The sequence below is a fragment of the Borostomias antarcticus genome (assembly GCF_949987555.1).
Source record: "Borostomias antarcticus genome assembly, chromosome: 6".
Taxonomy (NCBI): domain Eukaryota; kingdom Metazoa; phylum Chordata; class Actinopteri; order Stomiiformes; family Stomiidae; genus Borostomias; species Borostomias antarcticus.
Genome location: NC_140239.1, coordinates 10,308,927 through 10,327,263, shown reverse-complemented (window position 1 = coordinate 10,327,263; position 18,337 = coordinate 10,308,927). Strand labels below are relative to the sequence as shown.

Sequence of the window (18,337 nt, the reverse complement as noted above, 5' to 3'; positions counted from 1 at the left end):
AGAATATTTTCTGGTAAATCATGTGTACTCTCTTGTAAATCTGGTATATTCTCTGATAAATCAGGATATTCTCTGGTAAATCAGGTATATTCTCTGGTAAATCAAGTATACTATCTGGCAAATCAGGTGTATTCTCTGATAAATCAGGTATATTCTCTGGTAAATCAGGTGTATTCTCTGGTAAATCAGGTCTTCTCAGGTATATTATCTCTGGTCTGGCCCCTGAAGATGTCAGGTTAGTAATCTGGCCATCTCCTCTGTCCCTGCTACACCTTGGAGGCCAGCCATCGTGTGAGGAGTGTATTTCCCCTCTCCAGGACTGTTCTGAAACATGACGGGCTGCTGATGAAAACAGACTCTGTTTTAGCCTAAATCTGCAAGTGCATTGATGCTTTTACACATGAATTGAGACGAGCAGCACCATCCCTAGTGTAAGACTACCTGACGACCAGGACGACTGTCCTCTGTCCTTGTCTACGGACTACCTGAGGACCAGGACGACTGTCCTCTGTCCCTGTCTACGGACTACCTGAGGGCCAGGACGACTGTCCTCTGTCCCAGTCTACAGACTACCTGAGGACCAGGACGACTGTCCTCTGTCCCTGTCTATGGACTAGCTGAGGACCAGGACGACTGTCCCTGTCTACAGACTAGCTGAGGACCAGGATGACTGTCCTCTGTCCCTGTCTACAGACTACCTGAGGACCAGGACGACTGTCCTCTGTCCCTGTCTACGGACTACCTGAGAACCAGGACGACTGTCCTCTGTCCCTGTCTACAGACTACCTGAGGACCAGGACGACTGTCCTCTGTCCCAGTCTACAGACTACCTGAGGACCAGGACGACTGTCCTCTGTCCCAGTCTACAGACTACCTGAGGACCAGGACGACTGTCCTCTGTCCCTGTCTATGGACTAGCTGAGGACCAGGACGACTGTCCTCTGTCCCTGTCTACAGACTACCTGAGGACCAGGACGACTGTCCTCTGTCCCAGTCTACAGACTAGCTGAGGACCAGGACGACTGTCCTCTGTCCCTGTCTATGGACTAGCTGAGGACCAGGACGACTGTCCCCTGTCCCTGTCTATGGACTAGCTGAGGACCAGGACGACTGTCCTCTGTCCCTGTCTACAGACTAGCTGAGGACCAGGATGACTGTCCTCTGTCCCTGTCTACAGACTACCTGAGGACCAGGACGACTGTCCTCTGTCCCTGTCTATGGACTAGCTGAGGACCAGGACGACTGTCCTCTGTCCCTGTCTACAGCTGTCCTCTGTCCCTGTCTACAGCTGTCCTCTGTCCCTGTCTACCCTCTGAAGCCACCTGGACCAGATGGCATTCCAGGCCGTGTCCTGCAGGTAGAACAAACCCGACAAGCTTCTCAAGTCCGGGGTCTCTGGATCACTGTCTGCCTGCCGGACAAGATTCAGCAATCCAGATAGATTTATTGTGATGTATTTCATTTAAACATACTAGGAATTTGTTTAGGGGATTGGTGCATACAGTGCACTCATGGAGACGGCGCTAGATGGAACAGGACAGTGTACAATGTAACACAAAAAACAACAACACAAACATCCTTGGCGCCTGCGCAGACTGCGTCTCCGATTTTATTGTTCCAATCTTTCCCGAGGGCTTACAGAGCTCCAGGCTTTTTAGAGGGTTAGAAACTAGTTTTCATTCCTCTGAAATAGTGGGTGAATTCGGGTCAGTACTTCAAAAACATTTGGGGCCAAATCCACAAAAGGATTGCGTGGCTTTTGCGGGGGCAAACCCTGTGCAAATGAGACAGAAAAAATAGCATCCGATCCACAAAGCACACGCAAAGGGGAAAAGTATTGCAGACTGCACCGAAGAGCAAATATCTCCACGGCTTCGCCAGGCTCATTTGAATGTATGCAAATTAGGTAATTTCGTGCAAAATTGCCCCAAATAAACCTTGCGTCTGATCCACAAAGACCACGAGCTAACTGCCCCCTAACACACGGTCAGAGAGGTACAAATACCGCTTTTGAAAAGCTGGTATTAACTGCAACAGTCAGCGCGCACTCTCTCTTTCTGTCTCTCCTCAGAACTTGTGAGGTTTGAATGATGTTGAATTGATATTGGATGATATTAAGGGTGAAACATTCATCGAGGGGGATTTAAAAATAAGTCCAGCCTGCTGTGATGCACAGAAACAAACAGAACTGATATTTTCTGCAAAAAAGTGCGGTCTGTCATTTTCATTAAGAAGCAAGCTGTGTCCTGAAATATGGAGAAAAGCGACATGGCTAATTGTAATCATGGGCATAAACTGCACACAGGTGTCAAATTTGTGGCCGTGTTTGCCCAGGTATATCATTAGAGCAAAATCTTTTGTGGATATCGTGCTGAACTGGAGCAGATTGCTGTTGCAATGGGCTATATGCATAACCAGTACTTCCTGAAATTAGACATGCTTCTCTATTTCCTGTCTTACACTATTGGATGAAATGATTATTCAAGTGTGCCTGATCATTGTGCTGCAGTCAGGCACACCTGATTAATCACTTCATCCAATAGTGTAAGACAGGAAATAGAGAAGCATGCCTAATTTCAGGAAGTACTGGAGTTGTGCATATGGTGCATATAGCCTATTGCTGTGTAAAATATTGCGCTATTAGCAGGCGCAATCCATTCTCTGTGGATTCGGGCCTTGGTGTTTTACAGAGAACCTGGCGGACCTCATTCCGATGGCGCCTACATATTTTTCGGGTGACTGCGTTAACAATTTCAATTTCTGTACGATCTCATCCATGCCGGTGAACGAATTGACACAATCAATCACAAACGCAGCCTCCCTCCACCCTTCTATCCCTGCAAATCGCCAGCAGGGGGCAGACGGCGCCTATGACCAGCAGTGCCGTTTTCCGTTGTCCCTTCTGATTTGTGTTCAGCGGTGTGGGATCAATGCGCTGTATATTACCGCCACGCCTTCCTCTCGCTGGCCGCCGCGCTGGGGGATTTCCTCTCCAGACGGACGCTCCCGCTCCCCGCACAAGAGATGAGATTTCTTAACAATGCCAGCCCTCCTGCCGCATTTATCAATGACATATTAGAGTTTTAAAGGGCTGAGTTATCGGCCCGGTTAATGATTCATCCCGCTGGGGCTCCGGGTTTGGCAGGAGGCTCATATCACGCCCGTACCTGCTGGATTTATGCTAGACAGACCCTGACGCTCTCCTCCCAGTATTGGAGTGCAGGTACATATTATCTAGTGATCAAGGAAACACAGAAGAAAAAGCTGCACACTGACAACACAGAGAGGAGGCACTCAGGATACAAATAAAAAGTGATTTAATGTGAAAACAGACAAAAAAAAGGAACGTTTCGGTCGTTTTGGACCATCTTCAGCCCTCTAAAGCCCTCACTTAGTATCTAGTAAAAGGAGCTGAAAACGGAAAACATGTCCAGTCCGTTTATCTTTTATTTGTATTTATTTCATTGTGGGGGACTAAAACCAATTTTGACTCCTGTATGGAGAGAACAGATTACTCCCTGTTTAGGTTGTGGCGTGAAGATGAAGACGGAACAGATGTTTGGAAAGGGCATGGTGTGTGTGTGTGTGTGTGTGTGTGTGTGTGTGTGTGTGTGTGTGTGTGTGTGTGAGTGTGTGAGTGTGTGAGTGTGTGAGTGTGTGAGTGTGTGAGTGTGTGAGTGTGTGAGTGTGTGAGAGAGAGTGAGAGAGTGAGAGTGAGTGAGCGCGCGCGGGGGAGATGACTAATGCTCCGCATCTCCCATCTCTCCACTGCTCTCATTAATTCCTATGACCTGGAGAACGGTCCTCTGTTCAGACGGTGTCACCACCATTGTGACAGCTGGATTAGCGCTTGTCAGATGCCATCACCCCCCCTCCCGTCTGCTCTGTCTGGTGCAGAGGGCAGGCTCATTTGGGAAGCAGATTGGACTAACACCCACCCCAGCCCCCTCCCTCCCTCTCTGATTGGGGCTGCTGTCACCTCTGCCTCCACACCCTTGTTAGTTTATGACAGGGAGCCGCTGCTTGGCTGGTTTTTGCAAATGACTCTGGCCTGAGCACGGCAGGTCATCGCACCTGTTAGCTCTGAACAGCCCCCACCTCCCTGCCCACCTGTCCTACACCAAATTACCTGGAGAGACAGCGGACATCCATAACTCCCAGCAGTCGCTTTATCTCATTACTATACTATTTAATTAAGGCAGAGCTGGCTGTGTGTGTGTGTGTGTGTGTGTGTGTGTGTGTGTGTGTGTGTGTGTGTGTGTGTGTGTGTGTGTGTGTGTGTGTGTGTGTGTGTGTGTGTGTGTGTGTGTGTGTGTGTGTGTGTGCGTGTGCACGTGCACGTGTGCGCGTGTGTGCGTGTGAGTGGAGCAATTCGCTGGTATTTCCCCACCATCTGCATGTGTAATTCTGCTGCATCATTAGCATTAACCAGCAGGCTCACATCCCTGGAGCAGCACTGTCTGGTTGGCTGGTTGGCTCTCTGGCTGGCTGGTTGGCTGGCTCTCTGGCTGGCTGCTTGGCTCTCTGGCTGGCTGCTTGGCTGGCTGGTTGGCTCTCTGGCTGGCTGGTCGGCTGGCTGCTTGGCTCTCTGGCTGGCTGGTTTGCTGGCTGGTTGGCTCCCTGGCTGGCTGGTTGGCTACCTGGCTGGCTGGTTGGCTCCCTGGCTGGCTGGCTGGTTGGCTGGCTCTCTGGCTGGCTGGTTGGCTGGTTGGCTGGCTCTCTGGCTGGCTGGTTGGCTCCCTGGCTGGCTGGCTGGTTGGCTGGCTACGGGTCCCCATGTGGCCGCTCCACTGGCGCCTCGTTTACTCGACCTAGTTTGGCTCTGCTCGTAGAATCAAATCAAATCAAGCTCTATTTATATATCGCATTTCATACACAAAGGCAACCGAAGGCGCTTCACAGAGAGAAAAGGGGGGGGGGGTGTAAAGGGAGATGTACATAGACTCATCCTTCCCCTAATTTTCCAGAGGGAAGCAAAAAAACTGTTCACCCATTTAAGCCAGTATAGGAGAACTGCAAAAATTCGCCCCTGACCTCTATCAACAAGACGATCAAGCAGTTCAACTTTACTGCAGACTGGGTTGAAATAAACAACATGGCACAACATAAAATACATATTTTATAATGTATATAATATGCAATGTGAATTGTATAATAATGTATAATGTATACAATGTATAATGAAGTACATGTGAAGTATCTATGATCAAAAATAAAATGGTCGCTCGCGATGAGTTGGATGAATTCAAAGTGTAAAATATTTTCTGATCATATATCGATGTGCCTCAGCTATGGTCGTGAAGGATGGGTCATGACCGAAAGAACGAGGTCAAGGATACAAGCGGCTGAGATCAGTTTTCGGCTGGGAGGAGGCCCAGGACTAGGTGGTGGGACTACATCTCCGCACTGGCCTGGGAGCGGCTAAAGATTCCCCAGGCAGAGCTGGTTGATGCTGCTAGGGAAAGGGATGTCTGGGGCCCCCTGCTGGAACCGCTGCCTCCGCGACCCGAACCCGGATAAGCGGAGGACGATGGATGGATGGATATCGATTTGCCTGTGATGGCTCTTTGCTTACCATTAGGGGTGTAATGATACACTAATCTCATGATACGATATGATGCACGATATTGGGTTGACAATAACAATACGATACGATACGATACACTAAGGGCAGGTGTGAAGCGTTGCAGTAGTGCTGCTGTTCACACCAATAGTCCATTTCCCCACATTTCTACTCCACTACACTTTGTGAATTTAGAGCTTAACTGTTGTAATATCATGGATAGGCCTAGAGACAAAAGACGTTTTTGTTACCAGCGTTGTGTAGCCAGCGTTCACTGATATACAATAAACGTATCACAATATTGTTTTCACTTTGATTCGTATTGTGACGTTTCTGTATCGCGATATATTGTGGCACGATATATTGTTACACCCCTACTTACCATACATGCTTTCTGCATCCCACGACTACCCATGTAAGATGGCACAAAGTAGAAAGGCATTATTCTGTACATACCTCTTGAGGTGACGGTGAATAATTGCTACTGAACAGAGCCTCTAATGACGAGGCTCCAGGGCATCCCTCCGATCTGCAGACAGGAAGCGCGCAGGCTGCTGTGAAGCTGATCCAAGGACCTGCACCGCATTGCACCAGCCTAACCATCTGCTCCACTACATCCTCCTAGTGAGGGAGGAACACACGTCATCTCTTGCAGCATCAGGGTTTTTAATATAATATGCATTTTTAGGAATTTATACTTTATTGTTGATAGGAGTTGGTTTTAAATCATCTATAATCATGTAAATAAACATGTGGGTCGTCTTTTTTTTTTACTGCAAAATTCAATCGTATTGCAAGACAAGGATTAAACTCCCTCAAAACTCATCATTGTGGTTGTTTTGTGTGCAGGTGAAGAAGAGGATCCTGGACGAGGAGATCTACTGTCCCCCTGAAGCCTCGGTGCTGCTGGCCTCCTACGCCGTCCAGGCCAAGGTCTCAACAACAACAACAACACCCCATCAGATTATTATTACTCCATCTGCTCATCCACCCATCCACCAGATCATTCACCAATCCACCAGATCATTCATCCATCCACCAGATCATTCATCCATCCACCAGATCATTCATCCATCCACCAGATCATTCATCCATCCATAAGATCATTCATCCATCCACCGGATCATTCATCCATCCACCGGATCATTCACCCATCCACCAGATCATTCACCCAGCCACCAGATCATTCACCCAGCCACCAGATCATTCATCCATCCACCCACCAGATCATTCATCCATCCACCATGCCCATTCATCCATCCACAAGATCATCCATCCACCAGATCATTCATCCATCCACCGGATCATTCACCCATCCACCAGATCATTCACCCAGCCACCAGATCATTCATCCATCCACCAGATCATTCATCCATCCACCAGACCATTCATCCATCCACAAGATCATCCATCCACCAGATCATTCATCCATCCACCGGATCATTCACCCATCCACCAGATCATTCATCCATCCACCAGATCATTCATCCATCCACCAGACTATTCATCCATCCACAAGATCATCCATCCAGCAGATTATTCATCCATCCACCGGATCATTCACCCATCCACCAGATCATTCACCCAGCCACCAGATCATTCATCCATCCACCAGATCATTCATCCATCCACCAGACCATTCATCCATCCACAAGATCATCCATCCACCAGATCATTCATCCATCCACCGGATCATTCACCCAGCCACCAGATCATTCATCCATCCACTAGATCATTCACCCATTCACTAGATCATTAACACATTTTGATGACAGAGGCAGAGGAATCATTTAACTCATCCATCAAGGTTCAGATAAGGACAAACTTGACTCATCAAAGGATTACTGTACCACATCACATTACTGTACATCACAGAGGGGCATCTCCTGTTTGATATTCTGCACGGTGCTCTCGGTAGGAAGCGCTGACTTAATGGGGAGGTTCATGGAACAGCTGCTCCAGAGGATACACACAGTCATGTGAACTGTGAACTGGTGGCTGTCTGGGTGGAAGGAGAGACACACACACCCGCACCACATCACACGCTCACACACTCACACGCACGCACGCATACACACACAGTGTCACATACACACATATACACTGTCACACACACACAGACACATGCACGCATACATGCACACACGCAAAGTCGTACGCATACATACGCACACACATGCATACACAGCAGCATTGTATAGATGCTGCTGTGTGTATGCATATGTGTATGCGTGTGTGTATGCGTGCGTGCGTGTGTGTGTGTGTGTGTATGCATGCATGTGTGTGCGTGCGACTTTCTGTGTGTAGACTATCCCCCCGATAGTCTGTTACCCCACACACACCCCCGAAGCGATGTTTTTCATACTCTCCAGTTAATTGTTAATTAATTAATTGTATGTTTTAATGGCACCATTGCCAGACGGCTGGGCTGCTTGGTGTGAGATTAAAGTAAATGTGAGACTATGAGTCAGGATGGAGGACTGATCCTTCACACACACTGGGTCTCTACTCATCTCCTGAATACTGGAACCCCATTCACACACACTGGTTCTCTACTCATCTCCTGAATACTGGAACCCCATTCACACACACTGGTTCTCTACTCATCTCCTGAATACTGGAACCCCATTCACACACACTGGTTCTCTACTCATCTCCTGAATACTGGAACCCCATTCACACACACTGGGTCTCTACTCATCTCCTGAATACTGGAACCCCATTCACACACACTGGTTCTCTACTCATCTCCTGAATACTGGAACCCCATTCACACACACTGGTTCTCTACTCATCTCCTGAATACTGGAACCCCATTCACACATACTGGTTCTCTACTCATCTCCTGAATACTGGACCCCCATTCACACACACTGGTTCTCTACTCATCTCCTGAATACTGGAACCCCATTCACACACACTGGTTCTCTACTCATCTCCTGAATACTGGAACCCCATTCACACACACTGGTTCTCTACTCATCTCCTGAATACTGGAACCCCATTCACACACACTGGTTCTCTACTCATCTCCTGAATACTGGAACTCCATTTTATCAAGCCCTGCCTCAGAGACTGTTCTGAATTTTTAGAGGTTGGAAGGTTTGGATTGCGTTGATTAAATGTTTCCTCTCTGCTTTTCTCTGCAGTATGGAGACTACGAGCCTAGCCTTCATAAACCGGGGTTCCTGGCCCAGGAGGAGCTTCTTCCCAAGAGGGTGAGGTATTTTGTGGAGTCTTAGGGTGTGTGTCCACCAACAAGCTGTATTTTAGAGCTGGCACTGTTTTCTCAATGGGTAATGAGCTCTAGACACGAGAACTGTATTCCAAGCGCTATTGCACTTTTTGGGCTAGAGTGCAGACTAGCTAAACAAAAGTCTGCCTGTAAAAGGCTGTTCTGACAATGAGGACAGTCAGTCTTTGGCAAGACTGCAGAGACAGCGAACGTTAGCACTAGCTAACATTTGCTAACTATCTTAACTTGACTAGTTAATACTCTGCAAAAACACGACACCCGGTGCTAACGTAGCTGTAAAACATTGTTTAGCCTAGCCAAGCTTTGTAGCTAAGCTCTAGTGTGCTCCGAGTAGGGGTTTCACAGACTAGTCGAATAGTTGATTATCAAACCACTAGTCGACCCTGTGCATTGCTGGTGGACTAGTCGTTTTCTAAAGAAATACAAATATTGTTTTATTTATTAAATCTATGTTTTTCTTTGTTGTTTCGTTTTCGTTTTTTTATTTATTTATTGACCATTGTTATAGGGTGAAAAAAAGCTGTATAATTTACTAGTCGTACTAGTCAACTATTTTGGGGGAGTAGTTGATGACTACAAAAATTCAGTAGTCGTGAATGCCCTACCTCTAAGCTGTTGTTTCTTCTCATGGTCAGGTCTGCTGAGGACATAGTCAGAGAATCTTCGGAGGGCACACAATACAAACTACCGTGACTGAGTTATACCAGAGCCACACTAGGACTGTCCTGCTAACCCTTGTAGAACAACCAGAGATCCCTTTTATTACCAGGTGATCAACCTGTACCAGATGACGGCTGAAATGTGGGAGGAGAGGATCACAGCCTGCTATGCTGAACACCGGGGGAGGACCAGGTGAGATAGTAGACCGCTGCTCTCACTACCGTAGATACCTCCTCCTCTCTCCCTCAGACTGCTGCTCTCACTACCGTAGATACCTCCTGCTCTCTCCCTGAGACTGCTGCTCTCACTACTGTAGATACCACCTGCTCTCTCCTTGGAAGGCTGCTGCTCTCAATACTGTAGATACCTCCTGCATTCTCCGTGGACGGCTGCTACTCTCACTACCATAGATACCTCCTGCTCTTTCCCTGAGACCGCTGCTCTTACTACTGTAGATACCTCCTGCTCTCTCCCTGGAAGACTGCTGCTCTTACTACTGTAGATGCCTCCTGCTCACTTCCAGGATGGCTGCTGCTCTCACTACCATAGATGCCTACTGCTCCCTCCCTGGAAGGCTGTGCAGTGTGAGGGAAGGTTTACCTCCGAGGCTGTCTGAAACTCCTTCCAGTGTTCATAGGCTTGGTACTCTCTCTCTCTGACCCTCTATGAATGTTAAAATGTTCCCTCTTGTTACAACAATAACAATAATAGTAGTAGTAGAGACAAGGGGTGTGCCCGAATACGGTATTCGGATGAGCACAAATAGTAGCTTTTTCCCGAATAGTAAATTTGTACAAATATTGTAAAAAATATTCGGGAGGGGGAGAACAGTCAAATACTGTATGAGCGAGTGATACGCGCACGTTCTGTCTACTTGTTGACATGACACAACGAGGGAAAGAGAGAGAGACAGAGGCACACGCTTGCAGTTTCGCACCTGCTGTCTGTCTAGACGTCTAGACAACGCGGAGAGGGAGACAAAGTTTGGAGCGCGCTGAGGAGCCAGATAGTAGGCAGGCAACGAACGTAAGCACCACAGAGGGCTTTTGTCCCTAGTTAACTGGTTTATTGAGACAGTTATTGGATTTTGTTTTCTTGTCGTAGCCTACCTGCTGCAATAGCCTATGTGAACTGTAGCGTTTGTTTGAGCAGAAGAGGACCGGTAGCGAGCTTGTTAGCTCAGTGTAGTAGCCTATGTCTAGCTAACGCTAGCTATTTCAGCTACACATGCTCAGCCTCACTCTCACTAGCCTATATAATATCCGGCTATTTTGAAATATTAAATAATTATGAAAGTATATTTTAACAACTGAAACACAACTGATCAAATGTTTGATCCATGCCGTTCAGTTATCAGCACAACATAGTGTCTAGTGTAGGCCTAAGACAGGCTATAATCAAAGTCCTTATTTCTGATATAACAATAATAAACTATTTAAAAAAGATTTTTTTTTAAATAATAAGAATAATAAGAATAATTTCACTACAATACCCTACTTACCCATGGTTTAAGCACTGTTGAAACTTGAGTAGGCTATATGCCTACAATTAGGCCTATAGTCATTTTCCTCGGCTTATTAGCCTATAGCCTAATTTTATAATTAATTTCAATTATATTTATAGTAATACATGTTTATTGTTTATTGCTGCGCTTTGAGTGCCGCTAAGGTGGAAAAGCGCTATATAAGTGCAGTCCATTTACCATTTACCATTTGTGAAAACCATTACTAGTAGGCTACACCACGCTGCCTGTTTCACATGGTTGCAGATAATATATTAGATATTATGACACGGGAGAAATAGAGCTACTATAGCTGTTCTAGCAAAGTTGCTATGAGGACTTATATTTTGATTTAGAAAAATGTTTTTCAGTTTCTAACTAAATGTAGAATGTCCCCCAGTTAAGGGTGGTGAGGTTCTGACACTTCATAGTTTCTTAAAATAAAAACATACAGGATGATGAGGAGGAGGAATTATACTTCATAATTAATGATAATAATAATAATAATATATATAAACAGCAATTCTGATGCGTTGAAAGCACAGCAATTGCAATGCCAATTAATATTAGGCTAAATAAATTACATTTCCCCTCAGTTTAAACCGTTTTGAACCGACTTCCGGTTTAAGCCCCGCCCACTTCCGAATACGAATAATTAGCTGTCAAATACAAATACAAATAGTGGGCTCCCAGCACACCCCTAGTAGAGACCGCCCTCCTTGCAGTGATGGAGTCACTCCATGCCAGGTGAGCAAACTTTCTCTTCTGTCCTGATACTCCTAGACCTTTCAGCAGCATTTCAATCAATCAATCAATCAAAGCTTTATTTGTATAGCGCATTTCATACCCAGAGGCAACACAATGCTCTTTACAGAGAACAAGGGAGGTGGGCATACGACCCACTCTCTACATATTCCAGAGGGAAGCAAAAAAACCCAGGGGGCCAGATAAGTGAGCTGTAAAAATTCTTCCCAGACCCCTCTCAACAAGGCGATCGAGCAAGCTCCAGGAGTATGTTTGTCTACCGGCTAAGAACATTTATAAAGCAATACATTACATTAAATTACATTTCAGAGTAAGAGAGGCTAAAAAGCATCATAGGAGAGAGAACATTCTACGGACATGCTACGACATCCACAGCAGACACGGGGGTATCTATCGGACTCCGGGAGGTCTGCTGGTGACAGCGGGGCATCCACTGGACCTGGTTAGAAGATAGGAGGGAGAGAGAGAATCACTAGGGAGAGGGAAGGCAGAGGGAAGGCAGAACAGGGTTAGTAGCACATAGAGCCATACAGACCACACAGATATTGAAACAGGCAACCTGGGGCAAGCTCCTGGAATATATTTGTCTAATGGCTAAGAACATTTAAAGAACAATAAATTACATTCAATTAAATTTTCAGAGCAAGAAAGGCTAAGAGCATCAGGTCCAGGCCTAAGCCGGATGTGGACTGATGTGTGTCTGTGTGTACGTGTGTGTGTGTACTAAATACTACGATATCCACAGCTCCACAGCTGACACTGGACCTGGTTAGAGGACAGGAGGGAGAGAGAGAGGCACTAGGGGAGGCAGAAAACGGTTAGTAGCACACTGTGCCATTGAAGCAACACAGCTATCAGAACAGAACAAGCCCGTTTCAGGATAACCAGCTTCTGTAAACTACTTGATATACATACAGTGCATAGCAGGATAAATACCAATGTATACAGAGGATTCACAGGTAGGTTTGAGGCTGCCTTTCTATGTCTCAAGGTCCTAGCTAGTGATTGTAGGCTAGGTCGAAAAGGTACGTCTTGAGGTCTCGCTTGAAGACCTCCGTTGTTTCGGCCCTTCTTAGGCACTCCGGTAGGGTGTTCCAGAGGTTGGGGGCATAGAAACTAAAAGCTGCCTCTCCGTGTTTCTTGGTCCTGGCTTTTGGAACTGTTAAAAGTTCAGTACCTGAGGATCTGAGTGGTCTGTTGGGCATGTACTTAACAAGCATGTCTGAAATATATTCTGGTGAGTGACTGTGGAGAGATTTATAGACTAGTAATAGTATTTTAAAGTCTATTCTAGAGTTCACTGGTAACCAGTGTAGTGATTTTAAGGCTGGTGTGATGTGTGCTCTTCGTCTAGTCTTAGTGAGGACTCGTGCTGCAGCATTCTGTATCATTTGTAGCTTAGAGATTGCTTTCTTTGGTAGGCCTGATAGTAGAGCATTGCAGTAGTCCAGCCTGCTTGTGATGAAAGCATGCATTAATCATTTGATACGGTAGACCAGGCATTCCCAAACTGTGAGGCGGGCCTCCCCTGGGGGGCCCCAAAGAAAATCATGGGAGGCGCGGAGGGATGCTTAGAAAAAGAAAAAAAAAAGGGAAATAATTTTTATTTTAGAATTTCTATGGTTTTTATGAATGAAACATGATTTTAAAGGTCAGAAAATCGAAATAAATAATGGGAGAGATGTATCCAAAATTTTTGGATAGTGCAGAGAGAGCCTCCCCCCGCAGGCATGATTTGGGGGGTTGGGGGGGCGCGGGTGTGTCGCTGTTTTCAGAGGGGAGGCCCACATTGATGGAGTTTGGGAACCCATGCGGTAGACCACCAGACCCTCCTCTGCGGTATCACTCAGGTATCACTGGCTCTGCATGCTCCCTGTTTGAATCCTACCTGACGGGCCGCTCCTACCAGGTGACATGGAGAGGGTCGATGTCGGAACTGCGTAGTCTGACTACGGGGGTTCCACAAGGGTCTGTCTACCTCTCACTACCTCTCTAGGCTCTGTCATTCGCTCGCATGGCTTCTCCTATCACTTCTATGTCGATGACACCCAACTGGTCCTGTCATTTCCCCCTTCTGATACACAAGTGGAGATACGCATAGCTGGGTGCTTGGCTGACATCTCGGAGTGGATGACAACACATCACCTCAAGCTCAATCTGGACAAGACTGAGGTGCTGTTCCTCCTGGGGAAGGGCTGCCCGCACCGGGACCTGGCCATCACCTATGGAAGACACAGTGGTGACGCCGACTTGGACTGCGAGGAATCTGGGTGTGACCCTGGATGTCGTTCTCCGCACATATCACATCCGTCACACACTCCTGCAGATTCATGCTCTACAACATCAGGAGGATTCACCCTTTCCTTACTGACGAGACAGCGCAGGTGCTCATCCAGGCCCTGGTCATCTCCCGCCTGGACTACTGCAACTTTCTCCTTGCTGGGGCCCTGGCGTCAGCCATTAAACCCCTGGAACTTGTCCCGAAAGCTGCTGCTCGCCTGGTGTTCAACCACCCCAAGTTCTCCCACACAACTTCGCTTCTCCGTTCTCTACACTGGCTCCTGGTAGGGGCTCGCATCCAGTTTAAAACTCTGGCACTAGCCTACAGGGCAATGAAAGGAAAAGCCCTCTCCTACCTCCAGGCCATGGTCAAACCCTACACCACCTCCTGACCGCTACACTCTGCTACCTCGGGGCGACTGGTTGGCCCCGTGTGAATGCTAGATATCTAGAAGTGAAAAGTACAACGTTTTGCTGTGGTTCGATCTCAAAGTTCAAAGACTGGTTCTTTATTCCAAAAATACAGTTTCAACTGGGCTCTTGAATGGAACACAAAATAGTGATTCACCCAAGAACTAACTTTCTCTCCTGTGCACCACTCTTATATTAAAAGCTTGGTACGTCACATGTCATCAACAATGGCGACACGTCATCAACAATGGTTAACCAACAGGGTTGAAAGTTCAACACGTGATACAACAGTGATACGACCAGGTGGTTCTGCAAAAACAATGACACAACAGGAGACCACAGTTTAGTAAACACTAGTATCATAAACGAAGCCTGGAGATGTAGTTTTATTCTACCCCCTAGAGAGGTTATCCTGCCATAAACCAAGAAATATCATATCATAGCTTCTTCAACTATTTTCAGATGTCAATGTATGACACCTCATTTGAAAGCTTACATTTTTCACTTTCATAATAAAACTGAAAAATGAGGACCAACATTACCAGTGGCTGTCACATATGGCATTCTTTATATCACCATTATAAAGAGTCACAATGGTAACCCCAGGAAACGTCTCATCACTCTGGAATTGGGTTTCCATAGCACCATTAGTCAGAGTCACAATGGTAACCCCAGGACACTTCTCATCACTCTGGAATTGGGTGTCCATAGATTGTAGGAGAGTCCATCTATTCTCATTCACAGTATACACCCAACAATCATTAAGATGACACTGCTCTTTGGGACAATGAAATCTTATTGGGAAGAGCAAGGCAAGGCTTGTCTTCTGGATCGCAACTTCAGTGTGTCATTCTCTGAATGATAATCAGTTGTGTTCAATGTTGGCTCCAGTGTGTGTGTGTGTGTGTGTGTGTGTGTGTGTGTGTGTGTGTGTGTGTGTGTGTGTGTGTGTGTGTGTGTGTGTGTGTGTGTGTGTGTGTGTGTGTGTGTGTGTGTGTGTGTGTGTGTGTGTGTGTGTGTGTGTGTGTGTGTGTGTGTGTGTGTGTGTGTGTGTGTGTGTGTGTGTGTGTGTGTGTGTGTGTGTGTGTGTGTGGTGCATGTTGTAAGGTCATGGCTGTTGAGCTTCTCCACGTTGTCATAACAACGATCATGAGAAGGAAGTGACAGACAAGGTCACTCCCCCCGATAGCTCCTCATCAGTCTGTGTCAGAACTGCGACATGTAACCTTCCTTTTCGTTTGTAAACGGATGGAAAGGCTTGTCATAGTCAGGAATACCTAGAGAGGGTGCTGCGTCGTTAAAGCCAGTCGGACTTCGTCATTCCATGTAATTTTGTCAGAGGGAGCTAGCTTTTGTCCATGTGCAAGATCGGACAGTGGTTGTGTTATCTCTGCAAAATCAGGGATCCAGGCTCTGCAGTAGCCTACATTCCTAAGCAGTGACATCATCTGTTTTTTAGTTGTGGGCAGGGGCAGTGCAAGAATTATTTTAACATGATTGGTCCCCAGTGTCTGGCCAAATATTGTTATTATGTGACCAAGGTATATGACCTGCTCACGCACCAATTGGATTTTGTTCTTTGAAGCTTTGTGGCCATTCTCTGCAAGAAAAAACAACAGCGGTCTTGTGTCTTCAATGCATGACTCCTTGTCTTTGCTGCCAAGAAGTAGATCATCCGGCTCATACATCCGGACTAAACTCTGAAAAAGATGATCAAACTCGTCAGTGTCTTTGGTTGGATCGGTTAAGGCCACATCACGCAGTTCATCAGAACGCCCTGGTCTGTACGTTCGGAGACCAAGCAGCATAACCAGCAGGGTCATTTGCTTAGGTAGGCAGTGGAAGAGGATTAGGACAACGGATCATAGGGAGTTGTAATTTTCTCAGCCCTTCCTCTAACGCTTCAGTAACTTCGTCATGCATGGCTTGTTGACGAGCCAGCTCTTGTCTAGTTATAGTGTAAAGTTCTCCATGACGAGGAGTGGTATGGGGTGCTGACAGAACTTGGTTAGAAGAGATGGATTCGTATTATGGAGGCCCCTGTAGGGGCGGGGAGGCCCCTGCTGTAGGGCTGAGCAGTGGGCTAGGTGTACCAGAAGCGCTTGAAAATCGAGGGGTGGTTGGAAAATGGGGGGTGGGAGGTAAAACCGGGTTGGGACTTGGGAGGTGGGGCGGCAGCAACAGGAGCGGGGGGAGCAGCCCCCATGTCTTGGGCAACTTGGGCGAGGTCCGGATAGAGATTAGGTGTAATAAAATCCAAGTCAGAATGACTAGTTGGGGGAAGGAACACTCAGCTGCCTGATCAATTTTCTTAGCTAAACCTTTCTCTGACTTGAGAAAACGCTCATTGCTACTAGTTCCCATTTCTTAAAAGCATTCCAATCTAAAGTATTGCTAGACCTTTTCCATAACTTAGTCTCCTGAACTAGGACTCTAGCTGGGCCCTAACTTCAGTTAGAGTAGTAACAGGAAGTGTACCTGATGGAGAAGGGAGATCTCTGTATTTAGCCTATAACGGAATATGCCCACAAACATCAGCTGAAAACCGCAGTGCTACACTTTTAACAGGGCCAGACAAATTAACAATATCAAGCGGTGAACTATTAGTGGAACCCATAGTTAACAAGATATACAATCAAAAGCAGCAATGAAAGGAAACTTATTGTTTAAAAACACAGCGGGAAATAAAACAAAGAATACAATTCTCAAGGAGAGGCAGAGAGAAACAAAGGACACGTTTTCACCCACCCACGTAACTTGGCAACCGGTGTCTCTTTATTTTCAATAGCTCATGTTACAGGGCAAGGGAGAGATGAACTGAGTTTTTTCCCACTATCGTCTCCCAGACAATCGGATACCGGAAATCTTTCTTTTTTTCAGCAGTTACGATTTACGGCAATCCAAGAACAGCGTCGGAAATACAAAAGCTGAATCCCAATCTGAGTGCGCAAACCATCCTTGCGGCCCCTCGCACTTGCGGCCTGAGGCCTGAGCACTTAATTGACGTCAGCTGGAAGGGCCAGAGGGTGCAGGGCCGTGAATTAAATGGGACAGCACTTCCAGCGGCGTGCCAAGCCAGTTTCACTCAATGCCCCTCCCACTTCATTTTCATTGGCTGCCGCGTCCCTCCGACGCAGAGGCTGCTCTGACGCTCCCCTCAGCTCTCCGCTCGGCTCTGCAAATTGACCGATTGACGTCTGTTTTAATTTAATAATAATTTAAAAATTATGTTGGGTGGGATATGTTTGCAGCATGTGGATTTCAAGATAAATGTTGTGTTATCTGCAAATGTCATCATTTATGTGTGATGCACTCGGATCATGACTCGGATGCACTCAAGCACCGTGTCACATGAGACGCGGTGGGCTGTGGGTATTTTCTGCTCCTAAGTCTGCAAAATTGCAGACTTTCGGTAAGTGCGGTTAAAGTGCGCAAAATGGCGGCAGTGGCGCACTTGTGGACCTAGCAATTCCGTTTTGGGACTACCCTGAGCCCTTGTGGACTTAGCGGGAACGCGCATGTAAGGCCACAAGGCCGCGAGTGCTCTGCACTTTCGTCTAAGTGCGCGATTTGGGATTCAGCTAAACAATAGTCACGCTGGATAGCAGGAGGATAGGACAGTAGCGCTAACGAAACAAAACAAAACATAGAACAGGCTCAGAACTCAGAAATGTAAAATAAGCTACACTCATTGAAGTTTAACATTACAGAGATTCTAAGCCAGTTGGCAAGCAACGTATTGCACCTCATCTACTAAGACAAATACTTTGAAGGCTTTCTAGTTGGATTTGTCCCGACATAGCTGCAAAATTTAGGTTATCAAAAGTTTTGACTACTCATAAATACATTTAAAAAAAACTCGAACGCTGTTGTGTTTTGCGCTGTTCTCATAGTGCTACTC

At 46.6% G+C, this 18,337-nt stretch overlaps 1 protein-coding gene across 1 annotated transcript in view; it reads left to right on the top strand.

The window, feature by feature from the left end:
* nf2a (NF2, moesin-ezrin-radixin like (MERLIN) tumor suppressor a) overlaps positions 1-18,337 on the top strand; it is an 89,336-nt gene that overhangs the window by 3,286 nt on the left and 67,713 nt on the right. Inside the window, exons 4-6 of the mRNA XM_084439265.1 lie at positions 6,413-6,496; positions 8,713-8,781; positions 9,589-9,671. Coding sequence (XP_084295391.1) covers positions 6,413-6,496; positions 8,713-8,781; positions 9,589-9,671 — 236 coding nt within the window. The remainder of the gene's footprint in view (positions 1-6,412; positions 6,497-8,712; positions 8,782-9,588; positions 9,672-18,337) is intronic.